Source organism: Notamacropus eugenii, chromosome 7, assembly GCF_028372415.1.
Source record: "Notamacropus eugenii isolate mMacEug1 chromosome 7, mMacEug1.pri_v2, whole genome shotgun sequence".
NCBI classification, from domain to species: domain Eukaryota; kingdom Metazoa; phylum Chordata; class Mammalia; order Diprotodontia; family Macropodidae; genus Notamacropus; species Notamacropus eugenii.
Genome location: NC_092878.1, coordinates 81,848,516 through 81,873,596, shown reverse-complemented (window position 1 = coordinate 81,873,596; position 25,081 = coordinate 81,848,516). Strand labels below are relative to the sequence as shown.

General features: G+C 39.1%; 1 protein-coding gene across 6 annotated transcripts in view; it reads right to left on the bottom strand.

Annotated features, from left to right (window-relative positions):
• PALLD (palladin, cytoskeletal associated protein) overlaps positions 1–25,081 on the bottom strand; it is a 554,902-nt gene that overhangs the window by 50,077 nt on the left and 479,744 nt on the right. For all 6 annotated transcript variants that reach the window (XM_072623162.1, XM_072623155.1, XM_072623156.1 and 3 more), the window contains one exon: positions 6,382–7,074. In XM_072623162.1, the coding sequence (XP_072479263.1) occupies positions 6,382–7,074 (693 nt within the window). The remainder of the gene's footprint in view (positions 1–6,381; positions 7,075–25,081) is intronic.

Sequence of the window (25,081 nt, the reverse complement as noted above, 5' to 3'; positions counted from 1 at the left end):
AAATGAAAGTAAGAACTAGTCTACAAGTACAAGGGATAACTCATCAGAAAAGATCTGCAAAAAAAGAAATTGGGTGACTGAAACCAGAAACTTGCACAAAGACCTCATACCCAAACCTTATGCCAAAACAAATGTAACTCATGAAAGATCTCATATAGTAAATAAAACAGGGTAAATACTCTTACTCCAAATGAACAAAATCTATTATTGACCTATTTGTTTTTGCTTCAATACTATGTTAACTGTCAATTTTTGGTAATATTTATGTGGTTGGAAAAAACACATATTAAGCACATACACATTCAAAAGCATCTGGAAAATAAAATCTTCCAGATGCAACCACTGTCAAATCACAGGAGGTATTTTTTTTTTTTTTGACTACTGAATCAACCCTGAAAATATTCCTCCCTTGAAAGAGTATTCCAGGTCAGTACTGTCAGTACATATCAGGAACTCCCAAACCTCCAGAGCACAGCTTGGATTTAAAAGATTATGCATCTGTCTACTAACTGAAAGTCAGGTTTTTTTTTTTCCTACTAAAAGTTCTCTTTGTCTCTTATTCGGTGAGACATGGTGATGAGTCAGACTCAGAAACATAGTGGTAAGGATACAATCATAGATTTGGAGCTGGAAGGGATCTTAGAGGTCATCCAATGCAGCTTCATTTTTTAAATGAGGAAATGGAAACCCAGAGAAGTTAAGTGAGTCGTTGCCCAAGTTCTCATGGTTACTATATGGCAGAAGTGAGATATGAACCCAATTGCTCATTTAAAATTCAGTAATTATTATCATACTCTGTTATTGTTATTCTTTGGCATGTAGATTAAAGGACCATCTGAAGGTGTCTATAAAGAGAATTGCTGCATATGCAAGGTTTCATTTTCCTAATAACTTTACTTATAGAGTTGAAGATGTGCTCCCGTAGAAATCAATTTGGCCAAGATGTAATTAAAAGCACACTTGGAAATGTAGCAAACTTGTAATTACATATTTAGAGGAAAAAGTCAGTAACTTCAGAATTGATTCTGTACAATATGTTACCCAATAGGTTCTCTAACAAATCAATCACCAACACACTCACATATGTATTTACTTTCTAATGTATTTAGTAAGTGAGCAGATAAAGCTGTCCCAAAACCCCAAATAATAAGATGAAAATTTCCCTATATGCTTCCTACCCTTACAATTGAAAACAAACACTGATGCCACAATCTTTGAGGCTGAATTGTCTTGGAAGCAAATAGTTAAATATGTAGGAGTTTTCTGTGAATACTGGGAAAAGTGAAAAACAATATATATAAATTAACATATAAATATTCAAAAATTTGTATAGGAGTTTACATAAGAAAGAAAGCTAATCAGTACACTGGAATATGTGTCTTCTCTTCCTTTGAATGAATTGCCTTCATTGGGTTAATTCTACATATTAGAGGTCAATGTTTAGTCTAAGATGGGAGTTTATCTTTCCTTTTCTCCTGGGGGGCATTAAAATGGCCCACTGTTTGTGTTTCTATTAAGGCACTGTTTCAACAGTAATTAGAACAAAATAAAATTCCTTGGACCACTTGGACTTGGACCATTTCATGACATGTCTAAGCACACACTACTAAGGGAGGGCTGGTTCAGTCCTGGACTAGCCCTGTCTCAGACAGTCTAGATGGTGGGGGGTTTCAGGAACGTGTTATCTCTCAGCTTTCTGTTTGGTCATTATGGGAGTAGGGGCAGGGTAAAGTAAGTGGGAGGGAAGCTAGTAGTGACTGAACTTCTTGGGAAGCTTCACACACCAGTCTTGGATTTTATTGTAGGGGAAGCCCAGGGAATAATCCCAGCCAGTCAGGATCTAGATATTCATTCATTCATCAATTCATCATTCAGTATGCCCCAAAAGAAGCCCCAATACAGGATAGATATCCTACTATTTGCCACTTCAAGGCCAAGTAGTTCAAGGGTTCAAAATCATTCAATGGGGCCTTGGCCTAGAGTTTCAGTGAGGCTTCTGACGCTTACTAGCTGTGTAATCTTGGGCAAGAGACTTAACCTGTTTGCCTCAGTTTTCTCAAATGTAAAATGTGGATAATAATAATAACAATAATAACCTACCTCCCAGGGTTGCTGTAAGCATCAAATGAGATAAAGCTGCTAAAGTGCTTAGCACAGTGTCTGGCACACAGTAGGCACTATATAAACACTAGCTATTATTATTATTAGTTCAAATTCATCCAAAGATTTGGTAAGCCAAAGCTTCTTCTGATATTATTTTCATTCCTGCACCTTGGTCCTTTCTGAGCTTTGGAAGAAGTCTTTTTTTTAAATATCAGAATTGTTTTTGGATTCCCTCCCCTGAGACCTTCCCCCTACCCTATAACATCCTTTCAGAATTAAATCCTCTTACACAAAGAAAAAAGAATTGCTAAGCTAAAACAGTGTCCTTATCTGATAATGTATAATGTAAGGTACAAATAAACATTCTGCCTTGCTAGTCCCTGGTCTGGTGGCTAAAACCATAAGCAATTTTTTGTTTGATTATTTTGAAGTTGTTATTTTGGTCTGGAAAAACCAAACATCAAGTATGTGGGAACACATTAAAATGTGCACACAAATCAAAATCTTTGAAAAAAATTCATTTCTTGTAGTGTCACTTGATTTTTTATTATGAACTTGACTATCTGAACATGACCCTATCCAAAGACAAAGAATAGAAAAAAGAGGATTGTATATAAAAGCATGAATGTATGTTACATATAGTTTCTTTGCAAGATCATAACATTGCTTGCCTATGTCTCCTAAACTTGCTTCAAATTTTTAAATGTTTCATAGATGTTCTTTCCTTTTTTCTTTTGTGACATCACTATTTCTTTCCCCCAAACTTCCCCCTCCATCAAAAAAACAAAAACCCTAACCAAATAAAAGCTGTCTTGTTACAAATAAGTTTAATTAAGCAAAGTAAATGTACACATTGAATTTGTCTGAAAGTATATGTCTCATTCTGCATTGTTAGTTCCTCACCTCTCTGCCAAGGCAACATCTGAAAGTCAGACCAGTTCCTCTTGGTAACTAGTGTGACCACAGGCATATATCCCTTATTCTCCATGTGACTATTTTTTTTAAGCTGAATGACAATTTAGTTCCTCCTTCCTATTCCCTATGAGAACCAGAGAAGAGGGAGGAGTAATGAGATAACGTCTGCACAGTGCTTAGAGTTCCTGGAGAATGCAGGTGATTATTAATACATTTCTGGTGGATGCAGGCTCTGGCTTGTGGAGGCTTTAGGGGTAACATTCCAAATCCAAGGATCTAATTATATGAAAGGGACAATTACAGGTAGAAAGCAGTGTGTGGCACTCTCTCTGGCTATATAGCACTCCCATACAATAAAAGGCTGTGGGAATGGGAAGGTGGCTGAGAAACTTGGCGTAACCCTAATGATGGTGGAAGGTTAGGTTTTACCCCCATAGACTTGGAGAAGGACGTCAGACCAGCTAAACAGACCAGCTGTTTAGCCTCAAAGAGAAGCAGAAATATTTCCCTGTTTCCCTGTGTGGAATTCCTTAATCCATAAGATTTCAACCACCTCTTACAGTTTGATTTATAGCATCAGAGAAGGAGGTTGACAGCAAATGAACCATCAGGAACAGGGAGGCAAAGATGTTAATTTTACAAGAGTGCAAAAAGATTCCTTCCTGAGGCTATGTTTTACTCACCCCTTTCTATTCTCCCCCCGCCCATGAATAGTTTAGTTGACTTTAACAGTGCTGCGTTTGTGTCTGTCAACAGCTTTGTGTGGGGGGCAATATTTTCTCTGCCAGTGACTTTGGAAACAACAGTGAAAAATGTGACTGACTGCCTGAGGAATGAGAGCAGAAAAGCTGGACCTGTTGAAGTTTCCTGAAGCCACAATCTCAGTTCACAGTTGTTTTGCTTGAGGCTGCTCCTAGTTTGAAGGGAGACTTGAACCATATCAAAATTTTTTATTATTATTCATTTTCAATTTTTAAATCAGTGATTTTTAATAACTGGCTGACATTCCTAGTTTTAGTTGCCTGTCTTTGTAACTTCTGTTGCCCACATCTATGAGCTACAGGATTCCACCTTTTCAGAATAATTCCTGTAGTTGCCAAATCTTTTCATTTTTTCTCGATAGCATCTCTCACATATGCTCCTTCTTTTTATACATATTGTCATAACCCTAGTTCAAGGTTTCATTGCCTCTTATCTAGACTATTGCAACAGACTTCTAACTGGATTCTTTACCCCAAGCCTCTCCCTACTCCCATTCATCTTCCAAAAAGCTTCCACAATGATTTTCCTGAAGTATAGGTATAACCATACCTACTCCTACTCAGTAAACTCCAGTGGGTCCCCTAAAAAAATGGGATCAGACATAAACTCTTTTTTTCACTTAAAGCTCTTTATAACTGTTGGCTACTGCCTCACTTTCCACTCCTTTAACATGTTACTCCCCTTCACAAACTCCAGCCAGAATGATCTCCTTGCTGTTTCTTCCACACAATACTGCATCTCCCATTTCCATGTTTTTGTACTGGCTGTGTCCTGTGCCTGGAATGCTCTCCTTTTCAGTCTTTGCTTTGTGGAGTCCCCATTTTCCTTCAATCTCAGCTCAAATGTCAGCTTGCACAGGAGGCCTTTTCTGACCCCCAGCTGGCAGTCTCTTCTCTTCAAGTCTGCTTTCTGTCTATGCACTTAATTTATATGTGCTAATTTACGGAAGCTCTTTAAGGTCAGTAACTATTTTTTGATGCCTGGCACACAACTAAACACAATCAGTGTTTACTGATTGACTGAGAGATCGAATATGGAACTCCCAATGAGGAGACTTCTTCTATCAGTGCAGATTGTCACCTGTTCTGCAACTGGGTCATCAGGAGATTAAGTGACTTACTCAAAAATCAACACCCAGTAAGTGTCGAAGATAGGATTTCTTGACTCTGAGACCAGCTTTCCATTCACTATACCAGGTTGCCTCACATCAGGTGTGTGATTTTTGGCTAAAATGAGGTAAGCTAAAGAATCTAATAAATTAATGCTGGGTTATCAGTGCTTCATGCACTATAAATCCATTGTTTGCAGCTAACATATCAAGCCTATCTAGCTGGAGAAGCCACTCATTTAAATAAAATCATATTTGCCAGTTTAATCACAGGTTTTTTGTGAAAAATGTATTAAAGGAGCATTGAAAAATCTTATTACACAATGCACCAGCCCTTTTATAGAGACCAAATGGATTGTGAGTCAAGGCAAAGCTGGGCTCTAGTTCTGGCTCTGCTATTAACTAACTTTACAACCCTGGGGAAATTATTTAAAGCTTGGCATGGTGAAGCATTCCTAGAATTCTTCTAACTGGGGAGGTTGAGATTTGTGGACTGCTTGAGCTCAGGAGCTCCGAGGTGCAATAATGCTAAAACTCATCAGAGCAGCTCATCATCTAGCAGCAAGGTAGTACAGTGGCCTGGAGTCAGAAAAACTCCTCTTCTTGAGTTCAGATCCGGCAAGTCACTTAAACCTGTTTATCTCAATTTCCTGTAAAATAAACTGGAGAAGGAAATGGCAGACCACTCTACTATCTTTGCCACGAAGACCCCAAAAGGGGTCATGAAGAGTCAAACATGATTGAAAAGTGACTGAACATTAAACATGAGCTCAGAAGCTCATGTGCAGGAGGGTTAAAGCTGATCAAATGTCCACACTAACTCTAGCACCAAGACACTGAGCACCCTGGAGCGGGGGCCAGGAGTTTCCTAAGGAAGGGCAAAGTGGTCAATGTCAGAAATGGAGGGGATCAAAAGTCTTGTGCCTGTCGTTAGTGGAACTGGACCCATGAGTAATTGCTTCACCTCCAGGCTGGGCTAGAGAGGCTTACAAAAATTAAGAAATAATAATCTCTTCAACTCTGCAATGTTATTTTCCTCATCAATAAGAGGAAGGTTTTACACCAGAAGGCCTTGCAAGGCTCCTTTTTCTATAGTGTAGACTCTACAAGGGGTAGTGTGGCAAAGGGGGAGAGTACCAGTTTGGGAGTCAAGAGAGTTCAAAACCCAATTCTGCCATTTTCTACAGAAATAGAAACATTCCATTTCTATTTGACTCTAGGCAAATCATTTAACTTCTTTGAACCTCAGTTTCCCCATCTTTAACTAGATTGTTGAATTAACATCCAACAGAGGGTTGGATCAACATCCTTCCATCTAGGTCCATGATGCTATAAATGTACCTGTTATACAATATTTTTGGGAAAAAAAGCTATCTTTAATACAATAGAAAGAGGTTAAACAGTTATGAGGAAACAAAGGGGGTGTTGTGTATTTGTGAACAACAAAGGGCTGAAACAAAACTGAAGCAAGATTACCTAAGGGCCATACTTACACAGGGGTAACACTTTTTGGAAGTCCCAATGCATTGACCGTGATGGGAGTAGGCTGGGATGGCAACATGGAGCTGAGGAAGGCTGCTGGTGTTTGACTGGAGTGACCAAATCGAGCATTTGGAGAAGGGCAGTAAGAAGGTGAGGAAGCTGACCCTGGGAGAGGTGGAGGAGGGGGAGGAGGGAGTGGAAAGGAATCAGACATGGGAAAAGCTGTGGTTGGACTGAAGACTGGAGGAGGAGGGGGAGGAGGAGAGGGAGAAGAAGGAGACCACAGATACTCCCCTTCAGAGGGAAATGGTTGAGAGAAGGGTGGCACAGGCACACGGCCAAACTGTTTCTGAGTAGCAGTTGGAGACATGGGAGATGGGAGACTGGAGGTGGATGAACTAGAAGAAGGAGTCACATAACCAGAGGCAGGGCTGATGTTCTGAGCAGCAATGAATTGTTTGGGCCTAGCGTAGTTGAAGGAGCTGGAGGGCTGCATGGTGGGAGAAGAGTGGGAGGTTAGAACATTCATCTGATCTGGGAAAGGGACAGACTGGCTAGCCTCAAGCTCTTGGAAAGATGGTGGGGGAGGGAAAGGTGGGGATGGGGGAGGGTTCTGTGGGGCGCTCGACTGCTGGTGGTACCACTGGCTTCCCTCTTGTTCCAGTCTAATTTGGTTCTGCAGTTGTTGTATTTTCAAAGGGTCCCTGTGAGAAAAGCAGAAAAGACGAACAAGTCACTTAAGCTGTGAACACAATAATCTTTGTATAAAACTTCCACAGTTCACAATTATTAGAATGAAATCACTAGTTATCTGGAAACTTTCTGGATGTGTTACCTAAAATGATCTAAACTTTCACCTAGAGCTTCAGATGGAAATTTTTCCAGACTTCTGGAGGGTAAATTTCACTTTGACTCTATTAGAACCAGAGTGAGAAAAAGCTTCTTTTTCTTCTCTTTTTGGCCATTAAATAAAAAAGTTAAAAGATCAAAAATTATCCAGAGTTTTTTAGTATGATTCCAATCCTGTTGGAGAATTAGAGTCAATTTCAATTTGCCTCATTCAGTATTCTTAAAAAAGGTCTTTAATGTTCCTTTGGATAAAAAGAAAAAAGGCTTTTAAACTAATATCCAATTTGTTTGGAGGAGAAAGTCAAGTTTCAATAGAAATATAAAGTAATAACTTGCTAATTGTTTTAAGGGTTATAATTAAGAAAATAAGACTTATAAGAATAAGACAAGAATAACTGAGTAAGTTTCTTATGGAATTTTATTATTTTGTTGTTCAACAAGTTCTAGATAATGATTTATCACTTTCAATCATACAGTAAGTTATTCTAAAACCCTTAAATACATGCATAGCATTTAAAACATTAAATTCTGTAATTATCCATTACTCATGCTAAACTAAATACCCGTTATCACTGGTATGTAAAACACCTGCAAATGAGCTGTGGCCAATTAAAAAATGTTTTAAGTGTCTATAACAAATCTCTGATTGAGACATGTCTCTTTAATATAGGTATGATCAACAAATGTTCTCTTATTTATGAATAATAACTCTAACAGATTCACAAGTGTTTTATTTGGAATTCCTATATTATAGCTAACAATAAGCTTACAACCAGATTATGAGTTAACTTCTACACTCTCAGTCAACTAGCTTTTATTTGGTATAATTATACATTAACTGAATATGAAACAGGGTACATTAGTCAAAAAATACTTGTCACCTGTGGCTGTTTCCAAAAATTTCAACAGAAGGTGGCACTATAATATATGTGAATGAAAGGTGAAAAAAACCATTTCATGGGAAGGCAGTTACATTTCTTCACTTTTTCTGACAAAACTGTTCAGATACAGAAATACTTGCTTTCTCATCTTTAGCTGTTTAACTACAAAGTAACCCAAGAATTTCAGGAATTCAAAGAAATACATAGAAATTGGGGGGAGTGGGCAGGGAAGAGGGATCTTTCAAAAGTCCTAAAAGACGTCAGGAGGATTTCATTAGTGAGAACAGAGGGGGAAATAAGCCAAGGAGAATGTAAGTCCTTGTTTCTCTATAGTTTGAATCTTTCATCATTTAGCCACTTCAACAGTAAGCAGTTTGGTCCTAGCTACTACTCTTATAAATGGGTGAAAAGTTGGTGTAAGAAACCAAGGTGGTCTTTTTATTTTCTTGGTAGCTGAAAAATGGAAGTAGAAGCAAGTGCAATCCTAGCATCAAATATGTCCCTGTGTGGTCCTTATGCTAAAATCTTTCTTTATACAGCCATGTCACAGCTGGGAACTCAGTGTTTGTTCCCTTGACACTACAGATGTCTGTGTGGTTTCAGGATGCTTCATAGCATATGCATCCTTTTGGCATGTTTATACATACATGTTTTAGGACAAGCATAGAAATATAAGAACCACCCACTCTAAAGCTAGGTCATCTATCTTCATAACTTATAACTTGCAGTATTCCTTTCTTTTCTTCCCTTTTCTTGCATGCTTTTGCCAAGGTCTCCTAATCCTGGTACAAGGGCATTTAAAAATTGAAAGGTCTACAGCTCAACTTAATGACTTACACTTGGACTGGGGAGCGACCTGGTATGGCAAGACAGTCTATTCAAAGCTATCTCTAGGTGGCTGTTTTCCAGGGACAATAAGGCCCCAAATGGTCAAAGCCAAAGTTATATTTTTAAGCCTGGCCTGGCATCAGCCAACAGCTGTTGTGTGGTGGTTATAAAGAGGCTGCCATGCCACACCCTCTATCTGATGTGGAGATATTTTAAAAATTCTGGAAAGCTATAAGACCCTTGTACCAAGCTTAAGGAGTATTTCCAAAAAGGGCTTTCAGAAAGTCACATCAGTATCAGCACCTCTTTTTCCTAGTCCTAGCTTTTTTCATTGAGACATGGCCACTTAGCCAACCATGCAAGACCACTCAGGGCTTACCAGTCTAAGCAGTCCTTCTAGCCAATGGCTAAAGTGCTCTAATTATGCTTTGGAAATTATAAACAACCTAGATAATGAAGACACAGTTGGCATATACTTCAGCTTATATTTACTGCAATGAAATTAAGTTGATGCTCTGTTTTCATCTGGGTTCCATTTTCAGTTGCTCAGTACTTTGGCATGGAAAAAAACCAGAACATACCTCAGAGACAAAGTTGGGAGGAGGGTGAGAAGAGAAAGGGACTGGTGTGGAGGAGTCAGAAGGACAAAAGATAGAGGAAAGTTGAACTAAGAGTAGCATTTGGGGCCTGCATTTTTTCATAGGGTGCTAGGTGGTACAGTGCATAGTGCCTGGCCTGGAGTCAGCAGGATCTGAGTTCAAATCCAGCCATACTTATTAGCTGTAGGATCCTGGGAAAGTCACTTAATCCTGTTTGCCTCAGTTTCCTCATCCATAAATGAACTGGAGAAGGAAATGGAAAAAGAACTTGGTATCTTTGCCAAGAAAACCCTAAATAGGGTCATGAAGAGTTGGACATAACTGAACAACTACTAAAAACTAACAATTTTTCATATCTGGTCTCAGCAGAAATGACAATTTCTGAACTAAAACAGATTTGGCCACTTCTGAGAGTGAAAAACACATTCCCATCCTAATTCTCCAATTGCAACGAAAAAATAAAAAGCTCACAGACCCCAAGTTAGGGTGCTCTAAGTCTAGGAATTAAGATTGGTTTCAAAGGTGTAGGTAGTATTCACTCACTTATTCATTCACAAACATCTGTTGAGCTTATCAATGTGAAATGCTATGTTAGGTTTGGAGGGCAGATACAAGCTCCCTAACCTCAAGGAGAGAAAAGCTATAAAGTAAGATAGATCTAGGAGCAAAAAGTAGAAGTTGTGAAGACAAATTTAGATTAAAAGATAATTTCCTAATAGTTAGAATTGCCCAAAAGTGAGACGAGCTGCCTCTGGAGGTAGTAAGTTCCCTCTCCCTTCAGATTTTTAATCAAAAGCTGGATATCTAGTTTTCAGGTAGGGTTCAGATTAGGTGGCCATGGAAATCTCTTCCAATTGTAACATTCTGGGATACTGAATCTACTTGCAATAGAGTACAGGCAGAAATAATGAGAGACTAAATGAAGGTGAGAGCAAGAAGAATGGAACAGGGGAGAGAACTGATGAATGACATCTATTTGGGAAAAGGAGAAAAGAAATCAAAAGAGAATTGTAAGATTAAAGTATTTTGAGGAAGGACCATAGCATATCGGGTGGAACTCTTATGGCAAACTTTTGACAGCCTGTGGACAAGGACTGCACAGGTTGGGGAGCCATGGATAGACCGCAATCTGCATTAGTGGAGGCAATGTTCAAATGGCTGAAATTAAGATGGAGATTATCAGCTGGGTTGTATATATACACTTATTTCATAAATGTCTGAAAGAAGGAAGTAATTTCTAGCTGTTTTTAAACTGACTGTGGGACAGAATACTTTTGCAAAATTGAAATCAATATTTTGCTCAGGGAACGTGACAACATGTAATTCTTTGATTCTATGGAGGACAAAAAGGAGAACCTAGGCTGATATATCTAAAAAAAAAAAAAAGACAATATCAGTGCCAAGAGTAACTGAAGAACAAAGCAATGTTAAAAATACAGATAGTCCATGATACACATTATGTTTCCCTTTTTTTTTTTAGGTGTTAGTATTATTTTCACTTTATTGATACAGAAACCAAGGCAACAGAGATAATGTGCCTTGCCCAGACTCATATAGCTAGAAAGTGTCTGTAGTTAAGTTTTGACTCAGGTCTTCCTCTCTCCAGGCTTGGTTGTCTATCCACTGTTTTTTTGTTTTTTTTGTTTTTTTAAAAATATATTCATTTTATTTATTTTTAATGTTCTACAATCACTACCATAAAACTTAGATTTCTTTCCCCCTACCTATCCCCCTCCCTCCCTGAGATGGCATAGAATTCTATATAGGATCTACACATACATTCCTATTGAATACATTTTCACTATAGTCATGCTGTGTAGAAGAACTAAAATGAATGGGAGAAATCATATAACAAACCAAAACATAATACACACACACACACACACACACACACACACAAATGATCTGCTACATTCTGCGATTGAATTCCATAGTTCTTTCTCTGAATGTGGATGTTTCACTTTCTATCACAAGTGAAGAGTATGATAATAATTTTGGGAATGAATTTTTAAAAATGTTCTCCTGAACATTCCCCAAGAACAAATACTCTGGATTCCTTCACTAAAGGCAATACATACTTGCAGTGGCAGCCACAAAATGTTGAGTCCTAGAGGATAGTCTCTATCATATGGAAAAGAACCTTTAGTGACTTTACGAAAGAACATGGACCAGTAGTGGACAGAATGAGAAGGCTTGGACAGGTTGCAATCTCTACCCATGGAGGGAAGTACCCACGCTTAAAGATGCTCCAGACTCACTGATATATTAACATTTTACCATTTTCTGGTATTATCATTTACCACCATCAGACAATCATAAGATTTGTAGCTAAGGAATCCTAGAGGTTATTTAGTCAAAATAACTCACAGATGAACCTGAAGGCCAGAGAGATGAAGTAACTTGCTCATTATCACAATGCAATATGAGAAGCATTTATTAAGGCCCTACCATGAGTCAGGTACTTTGTTAGGTATGGGGACACAAAAACCAAATAAAAACATTTCCTGCCCTCAAGGAATTTATATTCTACATGAGGAAGATAACTTGTACACAGATAAGTGAATATAAAATAGGTACAAAGTAAGGGGACAGGCTAGGTAGAGAGAGTGCTGGGTCTGGGGTCAGAAAGACTCATCTTTATCAGTTCAAATCTAGCCTCAGAATAGCTGTGTGACTCTGGGCAAGTCACTTAACCCTGTGTGCCTCAGTCGCCTGATGGAGAAGGAAATGGCAAACCACTCCAGTATCTCTGCCAAGAAAATCCCAAATGGTGTCATGAAATGGGGGATGTGATGGAAATGGCTAAACAACAAATATACAATAAAGGTCAGGAAAGGCCTCTTGTAGGATGTAGCATTTGAGCTAAGTCTTGAAGGGAGAGAATACCAGACATGAGAAACAGACTGAAAAAAAAAGAAAAAAATCACTCGAGAGGTTAGAGATGGAATGCCAGTTTTGTTAGTAGTTGCAAACCTTCCTGATTCCTAGAAAAAAGAACTCTCTGGGGGATGCACCTGGAAAATTCTCTAGTATTCCTTTGAATAATAATGCTAAAATTTACTACTGTAATCTCCAAATATCATAATGAGATATAGAAGTTACTTCATGATTGAACCTTCCAAGAATGCCACCTAAACCCCACACTCCTTGGTGCAGGCTTTTCAGGAGTCCACTGAAGGTAAGGACACACTCCACAAGACAGTGCTTAGAAAAGAAGTGAAACCCTAACAACTAGCCCTACCTGTCAAGTGAGGTTAATTTTAAGGGGTAGTAGGTACGGGGCAGAGTGGTTAGGTCGGCAAGCAGGTAGGTTATGTATTGGGGACAGCAATTAAGATAGAAGATTGACCTAATCCTAACCCTAAATTTGTGCTAACACTAACCCTAACTGTAACTATGAATTTACGGTACAGTTTACTTAAAAACTTAACTTTTTTTGTGTATGTGAGGGCAGACACTTTTATCTTTCCATCTGTTGATCAGTTGTGTCCTTCTCCTTTGTGACCCCATTTGAAGTTTTCTTGGCAAAGATACTGGAATGGTTTGCCATTTCCTTCTCTAGTTCATTTTACAGATGAGGCAACTGAGGCAAAGTTAAATGACTTGCCCAGGGTGACACAGCTAGTAAGTGTCTGAGGCTAGATTTGAATTCAGAAAGAGGAGTATTCCAGATTCCAGCCAACTATCTGAGGTTCTTAATGAATGCTCGTTGATTGCTTGATTGTTCACTCAATCAAGGGTGGAATAAGGAGGCTTGTGGGACTAAATTATACCAAGCCCAATACTACTGAGTGTATGGAAAAGTCTTCATTCCAGGTGAGCTAAAATTATTGGTATGGTCTTTGGTTCAGGCAGGGCAAATTAAAAGTTACATTTGTCTATTTACCACCTGTTTGATTACATTAATATTTTCATAGCCCTGTGTAATGTTAATGTAAGGTTAATGGTGGGTGGAGGGAAGAGTTAAAGATCTTCCCTGTCCATTTATAGGCCTCAATATCTTTTATTAATTTTTATTGAGGTACTGGGTCAGAGGGTTGTGCCCTTTGGCTGTGAGAAGTGTATAAATACTCTGAGGTGAGGTTTTACTTTGGGGCTTACTCATTGGAAATGTTCATTTGGCCAGATGAGACTCTGGGAAGCTGTTAAGGAGCCCCCCAGCTCTGAAAACCTAGATGTTGGTGCTTCTCTCTCAAGCCCTGTCTGTTGGTCTTTATTTCTTTGCTTGTATTTTGTCTGTTGGTATATATTTGATTACAGTGATTTTTGACCCCTCGAAAGTTGCTTTCCTTTTAGAAAAGCCTATCTAAGAACCTATCCAACAAGTCTTCCTATATATGCCGGGGTCCTTACTGTTCTACTCAGAACATTAATCCACTGGCTGGGAACTGGGGAATCTATATTCAACCATTTGATTTCTATGAGACCTAACATTTATTATACATATGGTGAACCATAATACAAACAATCTAAATGATCATTATTACTAAAAACAACACAACAATAATAAATTAATATCAACCAGATGGCATCTGTATTTCATTAGGGAAGGTATTCAGAGTGCCAGTTGTGGTAAATACAAACCAAATCATTTCAAAAATGAATTGCAAAGTTGAGGATAAGGCTAAGGAGGACAGGAAAGAGGAGGGACACAAATATTTTATGGACTAATATAAACACAGTATTATAATTGACCATGACAATCAAATGTGTACTTTTTTCCTATATGGAATGATGACAAAGCTTTACCCTTTTGGAGCCCCTCTTTCCCAACACATTCATTCTAAACCATCCTAGATTCTTACTCTCCAAACCTTTTTTTTTTTAAACAATGCTTTGTCTGGGCCTCCCTCTACCCTTAAATGATCACAAAAATTCAAAAGTAGCGCTATTCAAGTTATAATTATGTAACATATGGCAGTTGGTTCCAGTCCAAAGGAGTGTATTCTACCTTTATCTTATCTGAGCACAGATCTCAAACTTTACTAGACTATAAGGTCCTCAAGGGTGGAGATGGCCCATTTTAGACTTGCAGATAGTGTTTAGTAAATATTTGTGGAACTAAAATTTTAAATCATACTTTAACTTCAGACACAGCTTGGAATCAAAGAGTTGGAGGGGACCTTAAGTCACCTAATTGCATTCCTTCTTGACAAATGGAAACTTTCAAGTAACTCAAATCTCAATTTCTGTAGTAACTCAGATAAAACACAGTTTGTTACAATAGGAGTGGGCAAAGGAAAACAGATCTGAATGAAATAAGCACGACAGGAGTCTACTCAGAAAAATGGTCCTTTCTATTTAGAAAAAAAGCTATACTTGGCTCAATGACTAAAAAAAAAAACCAACCCACAATACAAACAAATAGTGCTCTTCTGTCTTAGTACATAAAAGCAAACTGTATTTCAAATCATTCTGTGTATGGTGAGGGGGAAAGCAATTACTGACCAATTCATAATCTTCTTGGGAACCAACATTCTGAATGTCATGATGAGAATGAAGGGAAATGTCCTTAATTGACTGGCCTGGGGACTAAGGTATTTGGGAGGTAGCTATCTGAGGACAATGAACTGTTCCTCAGAAGTTATATCCTACAGCTGACTCCACAGACATTGAGGCTTATCCTATAGTCATGATAGAGACAGAGTGTAAATGGTCATTTTGGCTCTGTGCAGGATGCAAAGATGTTGTCCAAACCATTTGCAGCCTGGCCAAGAAAAAGGATTTGTATGTTGGAATACATTGTATGTGATGAAGGACTGGCAGTGCTCATAAAAGCAGAATGGACTTTTCTCCCTCTGCTTGGACAATGATTGCAAGGCTGATATGCCTGATGAAACTGCGTCAAGTGAAGAACTGCCATAATGGGGTTGGCTTTTTTTTGTTTCTCTGGGCAGGGATGATGGGCTAGTTTCAGAAAGAACAAACTCCCCAACCAAGCAAAATGTCTTCACTCATTTTCATTCCCATCACTGTAAAAGGCTAAAGAAAAGAACAGGAAAGCATTAGAGCTCATGACTATTAAAACCTATTTCGGTGAAAACAAAATGTGAATGGATTTCTGCCCACTGAAAAGATTTGGTATCGATTCTTAAAGAGTAAAACTTGTCCATTTTTACTAGATGCATTTTTCTAAAGTGAAAATTGTTTTTCAAAATTTTTCTTCAATAACTGGGCATAGATAACTCTAGCTGGGACTCTTAAAGAAACTCCCCAAGACAGATAATGAGAAACTCTTTGGCCTTAAACATACTGTCAAAATTACTAGATTGAAAATGACCTTACATATTTGAAAAGATAAATATGTTTAACTGTTTTGTCCCAAAGTTAAAAGCAAAGAATGATTAATCTAATATTTCACAGCCAGGTGCAGTGCAACCAAACTTTCTAAGATGTTATAGCAAATACTCAAAATGTCTTTCTGCTTCTTTGCTTTTATAATGAACAAAAGTGGGAATAGCTAAAGTATCATATTTTAAAAGAAATGGGCATCACCTTCTTAACCACATGCTTCCATTCCAATTTAAGAGCTAAGAATCTGCTTTCCCTTCATTTCCCGCTGGTATATCCCCCATATTCTTCTGCTACAGAATACAACATAGTACAACTATGTACTATGAAGGACTGCTTTACCTTCTACATGTCTCAACTACATTATTTAAAACAAAACAAAAACCAACTATTCCCCAGCATATTGGCATCTAGGTAGACTGAGCCTAACAAGTGGAAATAGAAAAATTCAGACATCATATCCCAGGTTTCCTACTCTGGATAGATACCCTAACTAGCTATGTGACCTTTGATAAATCACTTAAATCACTCCAGACTTTCACTGGCCTACATTTCGTAATGATAATTCATATTTATTCTCAAAATGTTTTTAAATGCACAAAATAAAAATACATATGATTATAAGGAAAATAATTACACTAAAATAGTTATCAAAATATTTTTAATAACCAAGTTTACAGACCCCAGGTTAAGAACCCCTGATTTAGAGTTTTGAAGGTTTACAAGCAAAACAAATAAATTCATAATGGATTATCTGTCTTAGAAAACCACCAACGGGGGGGGGGGGCGGAGCCAAGATGGCGGAGAAGAAAGACGTACATACACATAGCTCTGAACCCACAACCCATAGAATGGCTACAGGGAAGTAACTCACGGCGAATTCTGCACCCAGAGGCCACAGAACATTGGAGCGAGGGAGATTTCTGTTCCGGAGAGACCTGCAAACCTCTCGCGGGGGGTCCTTCGCGCTGCGGACTGGGCGCCGGGACTGGGAGCTGAGTGCAGCCCTGCCGCGGCCGTGGCACCGAGAGGAAAAGATCTGAGCGGGCTTCGGGGACGGGATCTCCAGCAGCCACGTGGGTCCCTCCACCCACAGAGGGACCTGCAAACCTCTCGCAAAAGGTCCGTTGCGCTGCAGACGTGGAGCCCAGCCCAGACCTGCCGCTCCCGCGGCACTGAGAGATACAGATCGGAGCAGGCTTCAGGGACGGGATCTCCAGCGGCCGCACAAGTCCCTCCACCCACAGGTGACGGGGGTCGGTAAGAGAGTCTCTTTGGCGGGTTGAGAGGGGAGTGGGGTGCCCCCATAACTCAGGCTCCCCCTCCCCCGGGAGGTAGAAGCTGAGAGGCGGCTGCAGACTGGGGCTCCCAAAGGGGGCAGGAGCCTGGATCCATTGTGGAAGGTCTGTGCATAAACCCCCTGAGGGAAATGAGCCTGAGAGGCGGCCCTGCCCCCACCTGAGCACCTGAACTTAATCTCACACTGAATAGAAGCCCTGCCCCCGCCAAAAGCCCTAAGGCTGGAAGCAGCATTTGAATCTCAGACCCCAAACGTTGGCTGGGAGGATCAGGAGGCAAGGTGGGTGTGAGGAGAATATTCAGAGGTCAAGTCACTGGCTGGGAAAATGCCCAGAAAAGGGAAAAGAAATAAGACTATAGAAGGCTACTTTCTTGGTGAACAGGCATTTCCTCCCTTCCTTTCTGATGAGGAAGAACAATGCTTACCATCAGGCAAAGACACAGAAATCAAGGCTTCTGTGTCCCAGCCCACCCAATGGGCTCAGGCCATGGAAGAGCTCAAAAAGAATTTTGAAAATCAAGTTAGAGTGGTAGAGGAAAAGCTGGGAAGAGAAATGAGAGACATGAAGTCAAAGCATGAACAGCAGATCAGCTCCCTGCTAAAGGAGACCCAAAAAAAATGTTGAAGAAATTAACACCTTGAAAACTAGCCTAACTCAATTGGCAAAAGAGGTTCAAAAAGCCAATGAGGAGAAGAATGCTTTCAAAAGCAGAATTAGCCAAATGGAAAAGGAGATTCAAAAGCTCACTGAAGAAAATAGTTCTTTCAAAATTAGAATGGCACAGATGGAGGCTAATGACTTTATGCAAAACCAAGAAATCACAGAACAAAGAGAGAAGAATGGAAAAATGGAAGATAATGTGAAATATCTCATTGGAAAAACAACAGACCTGGAAAATAGATCCAGGAGAGACAATTTAAAAATTATGGGACTACCTGAAATCCATGATCAAAAGAAGAGCCTAGACATCATCTTTCATGAAATTATCAAGGAAAACTGCCATGAGATTCTAGAACCAGAGGGCAAAATAAATATTCAAGGAATCCACAGAACACCGCCTGAAAGAGATCCAAAACGAGAAACTCCTAGGAACATTGTGGCCAAATTCCAGAGTTCCCAGATCAAGGAGAAAATATTGCAAGTAGCTAGAAAGAAACAATTCAAGTATTGTGGAAATACAATCAGGATAACACAAGATCTAGCAGCCTCTACATTAAGGGATCGAAGGGCATGGAATAGGATATTCCAGAAGTCAAAGGAACTAGGACTAAAACCAAGAATCACCTACCCAGCAAAACTGAGTATAATACTTCAGGGGGAAAATTGGTCTTTCAATGAAATAGAGGATTTTCAAGTATTCTTGATGAAAAGACCAGAGCTGAAAAGAAAATTTGACTTTCAAACACAAGAATGAAGAGAACCATGAAAAGGTGAACAGCATAGAGAAGTCATGAGGGACTTACTAAAGTTGAACTGTTTACATTCCTACATGGAAAGACAATATTTGTAACTCCTGAAACATTTCAGTATCTGGGTACTGGGTGGGATTACACACACACACATGCACACATACATAGAGACAGAGTGCACAGAGTGAATTGAAGAGGATGGGATCATACCTTAAAAAAAAAAATGAAATCAAGCAGTGAGAGAGAAATATATTGGGAAGAGAGGGAGAAATGGAATGGGGCAAATTATCTCTCATAAAAGAGGCAAGCAAAAGATTCATTAGTGGAGGGATAAAGAGGGAAGGTGAGAGAAAAACATGAAGTCTACTCTCATCACATTCCACTAAAGGAAAGAATAAAATGCACACTCATTTTGGTAGGAAAACCTATCTCACAATACAGGAAAGTGGGGGATAAGGGGACAAGCAGGGTGGGGGGGATGATAGAAGGGAGGGCATGGGGAGGAGAGTGCAATTCGAGGTCGACACTCATGGAGAGGGATAGGATCAAAAGACAATAGAAGTAATGGGGGACAGGATAGGATGGAGGGAAATATAGTTAGTCTTATACAACACGACTATTATGGAAGTCATTTGCAAAACTACACAGATTTGGCCTATATTGAATTGCTTGCCTTCCAAAGGGAAGGGGTGGAGAGGGAGGGAGGTAAAGAAGTTGGAACTCAAAGTGTTAGGATCAACTGTCGAGTAATGTTCTTGCCACTAGGAAATAAGAAATACAGGTAAAGGGGTACAGAAAGTTATCTGGCCCTACAGGACAAAAGAGAAGATGGAGACAAGAGCAGAGAGGGATGATAGAAGAGAGAGCAGATTGGTCATAGGGGCAATTAGAATGCTTGGTGTTTGGGGGGGGGAGGGGATAAAAGGGGAGAAAATTTGTAACCCAAAATTTTGTGAAAATGAATGTTAAAAGTTAAATAAATAAATTTAATTAAAAAAAAAAAAAGAAAACCACCAACCAAATCTCAGAATGATGCTGATCCATACATATATATGATATATATATATATCATTGTTCAGATGCTTCAACTGTATCTAACTGTTCATGACCCCATATAAGGTTTTCTTGGCAAAGATATTAAAATGGTTTGCCATTTCCTACTCTAGTTCATTTTACAAATGAGGGAACTAAAGCAGAGTTAGGTGACTTGCCCAGAGTCACACAGCCAATAAGTATCTGAGGTCAGATATGAACTCAGGAAGATGAATCTTGGCCCAGCACCATCCACTGCGCCACTTAGCTTCCCATATATGTACATATACATATATACATACAGACATACACACATATGCATATATTTCTATATATGTATATACACATATTTCACTATACACACACACACATATACAAGCACACACACAGATACAAATGAATTTTACATAATAGGAATGCTTCTAATTCAGCACAGTAGAGGATCTCCCTGATGAAAAGAATCTTACAGTAAATCCTTCTGCAAAATGAAGAGGCCTTTTATGACCTCTGATTTATATGTTTGGAACGTTTGAAGGATGGATACAACTGCATTTGAACTGATCCAGGGGAAAACCAAGAATAGGAGAAGGAATCCTGTGGCTTGTAGACATTTCCACCACAATTCTAAGGGGAAACACACCATTACCACATAGCGCCAATGCGCCTGTGGAAAAATGTCAGAACTATTCTTGGGTCACACTGGGCCTGGGAGCTGCAGTTCAGCCTCTAACTCTTTTCCTATTTTAAACTTTTTTGGATTCTATAGCCCAAGGCAAACACTATCCTTATATACTTTATTTCTTTCATCCTTCCACCTTTCTTTTTTCCTTCCTTTCTCCTATGAAATTCACTTAAACTTAATCTCTTCTCTCAAGAAGAGGGCTTAGGTTGTATCCAGAATTTCTAATATCCACCAACCTGCTTCTTGGTCCTTGCCTCTGCTACAGCAACATTAACTATGACTTTTATGTAGCAATTTACAGTTTACAAGGTCTTTTATATGTTTTTAGATTTTACTGTCACAACAAACTGATGGAGATTGGCAGTATTAAGTAACATCATCCCTGTTTCATAAATGAGGAAACTGAAGAATGCGAAGTAAGTGCTTCATACAATGCCCCACAACTGATTGGTAGAGTGTGATCCTGAATCCTGAACCCCATGTCCACTGCTCGCTCTCATTTGGCACTGTTCCTATTTCACTTTCTCCTTCTAAGACTAATCCTTCTTGTTCCATTCTGGTTCTACTTCCTCCTTCTACTTGATAAATAAGGTTTACATATATGGCCTTTAATATGGTCTCTTTCCCTCCAAGAGCTCCACCATTCCTGTGACTTCAACTATCCCCAATATTTAGATGACTTACAACCCAGTGTATATTTCTGGTACCTACCAGGCTCCACAGAACCAATCCCAAATCTCTATATAGGATTTAGAAATGGAAGGGCCGAGAGAGACCAGCCAGTCCAACACCTTTTTAAAAAAATTACAAATAAGGAAACTCCTCTGTAAAGTTTAACCCTCTGAGACATGCAAAGATTATTGGTGCCATGCCCAATAAGGTATCACTATCAAATGGCAGAGTCAGAATTTGAAAAGGGGTCTGGGAGCCCCTCCCCCCCCTAGTTTTCTTTCTGCTCTAATGATGGCCTACAGCCTGACCTGACATTTCTTTCTGAATACCTTGGTGTCACTTCAAACTCAGCATGTCTAAACCCAAAATTATCTCCTCCCAGACCTGGATGAACTGGCTTTCTGCCTGACTTATTACTAAGAGGCTCAAAAATCTCATTATCATCTTTGATTCCTTCCTCTTCTCTGCTTCCCTTATCTAATTAATCACCAAGTCCTATCTTCTTTCCTAATCTCTTGAATTAGTCCTATCTACTCTTTACTATTCCATGGACATCAACCCAGTTTTATTCCTCCTCACCTCATGGACTCCTAGGTTATTATAACAGCCTTGTAAATACCTCTCATTTTTAGTGTCCTCTCTGATTTAGCCAGCCAAATGCAGAGAAATCATGCTAACACAATCCTTTGTCACATTACTCCTTTCCCTTTCTCTCCCTGTCTCTATTTTCAACAAAATAAAACTGAAAATCCTCAGGCTGACATACAAGGCCCTACATATTTGGGTGCCACAGGCTTAAAGAATATTAAAGCCAGAAGGAATCATAGGGTCACCAATGCCGAGCTTCTAGCTCGAAACCTTCCAGAACATCTGGTCTAACACCTTCATTTTATTCATTAGGAAACAAAGATGCAGAAAGGATAAAGGATTCACCAGTGCTCACAAAGGTAGGTAAGAGTCAGGATTTGAACTCTGCTCCACTAACTTTAAATATAGTCTATTTTAAATCCTCAACCATGTTGAAGGACTTCAGAGATAAACTGGTCAAATCACCTTCATTTAACAGAGGAGGAAATGTTTAAAGTTAAAGACTCCTCCATCTGTCACATGTAAGTCAGTAGGAAAACTGAGATTTAACCCTGGGTCTCCTCACTCCCAGTTCAAAGGTTTTCCTAGCTGGAAACTAATTTTACATACCTATCATTCCTTTAGACGCTTCTAGGTGGTGCCATAGCTCATAGAGTGCTGGGCCTGGAGTCAGCAAGAGTCATCTCGCTGAGTTCAAATCTTGCCTCAGATACTTACTAGCTGTGTGACCCTGGGCAAGTCATTTCACCTTGTTTGCCTCAGTTTTCTCATCAATAAAATGAGCTGGAGAAGGAAATAACAAAGCACTCTGGTATCTCTGCCAAGAAAACAGCAAATAGGGGTTGTGAAGAGTTGGACACAACTGAAAAATGACTCAACAACAGCAAAAATCACTCCCTTCCCTCAACTTCTCCATACCAAGTAAATTGGTCATTGTTCCCCAAATAAATGCTTTCCTTCTTCCACATGTTTCCTCTTGGAAAGCACATCTCCCTCCTTCCTCTTTGCCTTTTCGTGATCCTTCCTGTTCCCTTCAGGACCCAACTTATATTTCACCTCTATCACTTTCATCTGGGGTTCTATTCCTTTCTCTGAACTCTAATAATACTGACTATCCAGTCATGTGCACTGGCCATTCATTGTTTGGTCATATTACTTATCTTTTCACCAGCATGTGTCCTGTAAACTGGAAGGCCGGGCCTAAGGCTTCTTTGTATCCCATTCAATGCAAACTGAGAAAGGGCAGAAAGCTGGGATATAGTAGAAAAAAACCACTAGATTTACACCTGGGTTTGAATCCCAACTCTGTCCATTGGTAGCTGTGTGATGCTGGATAAGCAATTCAACCTCTCTGAATCTCAGTTTTCTCATCTACAAAATCTATTTATACCTGTAGTTCCAACCTGATATGGTTATAAAGTGCTTTACAAACCACAGAATGGTATGTAAATGTTAGTTATTATTATAGTAGAAGTACAATAAATCTGTTGTTTGGTTGACATTTTTTCAAAATGGTTATAGAGCAAGGGTATTGTGTTTTGGCCCAGGGGATGGAAAACAGGGTTTTAAAAATTTTTAGTCCTCATAAAGGCAGTCAGAACATTATTTGTTCTCTTTTGGACTCTTTTAAGTATGAAACTCCCAACAGAACATGACAGCATCTGGGAACTCTGTAAGTAACACAGCTCCTAATTTGGCATTGGGGAACTACTTCATCGTGTCTTTGGCAATGCCAGCTGTACTGATGCCCATTTTCCGTTTGGTTATCAGTTGAAAGGGATCAAGTTTATGTTTACCTTAAGGAAGCTGGCTTCAGTGAAATTTTCAGTACTTGGTGAGAACTTAAGCCATCTCTAGGCCTTTCCTTTTCATTGACAGAGCTCATTCTTCCTATCACTGTAACATATTGTGGCTACTTCTTTTTTTCTCAAAACATACACTGTACCACTCAGATAACAAAATTGGCCCTTGTACAGAATGAGGAAATGGTTCCCTTGTGTGGGTTCATTGTTTAGCAGGTCATAAAGACACAATGTGGTGCTACTAATAAGACTGAATTGAATGTCTGTGTTGGGAATGGAATCTAAGGCATTGATGTCTGGACTTGGAACCTTACAGGGATGTCTGGTTTTAAGGGGGTTGCCTAAACCCTGCCACAAGTTTCTAATGACTTACACACATACAAAAGAATGTGTAGGTGGAGTCCATGCCTTGCCACTAAGGCAAATGTGTCTCCTGGTTGGCTACAAGGTAATAAGAATTTTTTTTTTTTAAAGCATTTCCTACCCAAACAGTAACTGAATGTGTTACTAGATGAAGTGTGGTGTAGGGGAAAGAACACTGATTTGCCTTCAAATGCTGCCTCTGTCACTTGGAGAAGTCATTTCATCTTCCTGGGGCTCAGTTTCTTACTCTTTAAAATTAGAGAGGTGGACTAGACAACCTCCAAGATCTTCTGAGACAGTTTCTTATATCTAAAAGTTAATACCTCAAAGATGATATAGGTCAACTTTTCTCTGGCCTTGTTTTTTTTTTCAGTAGTGAAAACCGAATATTACAAGCATAGAGGGGGTGGGTGGGTACTGATGGTGGTGGTAGAGAGACAGCCTGTATAAAGGTAGAGATGGGAGATGTCATGTTGTATATCCTGTCTTCTGATAGGCAATTAAAAATGACCACAGTTAATCACATGGGATATGAACTACCTCAAACACTTTTACTTTTGCAAATCTGTCCTTTACCTTCCTCATGTGGCAACAATCTAATTAGTAAGAAGAACAAGGAAATAAATAGGAAAAAGAAACTGCCCTAAACAGTTGAGCCAGAAATCTCAGAAATGAGCTTGATTTTTATATCACTCAGTACATTTTCCAGCATCAATTCCCACTGTACAACAATTTTCACTAGAGAAAAGCCAAGGCAGCTCTGTCACTAGCTAAAATTGTGTGACTTTGGGTGTTACTTATCTTTTCAGATTTCAGTATCTTCATCGGTAAAATAAGGGGGTTGGCTCTAAGATCCTTTCCACCTTTAAAATTCTATAATTAATTACTTTAAAATGCCATAACCATTCATTCTTTCAGGTCAGTTAGTAATTCAGTTTTTATTCCCTTAATATATGATTTGTCCTCTACAGATGGATCCTCAAAATTCTTAGGACTGAAAAAAAAGAGCTGAGGATTTAGAGCTAGAAAGGACTTTAATTTTACTATGGGAAGGTTGAGAGAAAGCTGAATGAAAGGTAATTTGATGAGCCAAATCCAGTACTCTTCCCATTACACCATGGTGCCTTGTTAAGTTGTAGAAAACCAGTATTTTTTGTAGGAGGATTTTTCAGTTTCCTATTAACATAAAAGGCTGAAAGAAGAAGTATACTAGATTCCTGGATAATTGGCAATTTGCTAATTTGCTTAAATTACAAGCAAGAAAGCCTCCTCACCTAGACCAAGCATGGCCTGTAACTAGCACTTCCTGCATAGCCAGCTATCACAAGGCAAACGTATTAGAGGAATGCACCAATTTGACTTGGCTATTCAAAATTATTCCATTTCCCCTAAATGTCTGCCATTGATAGTTTAA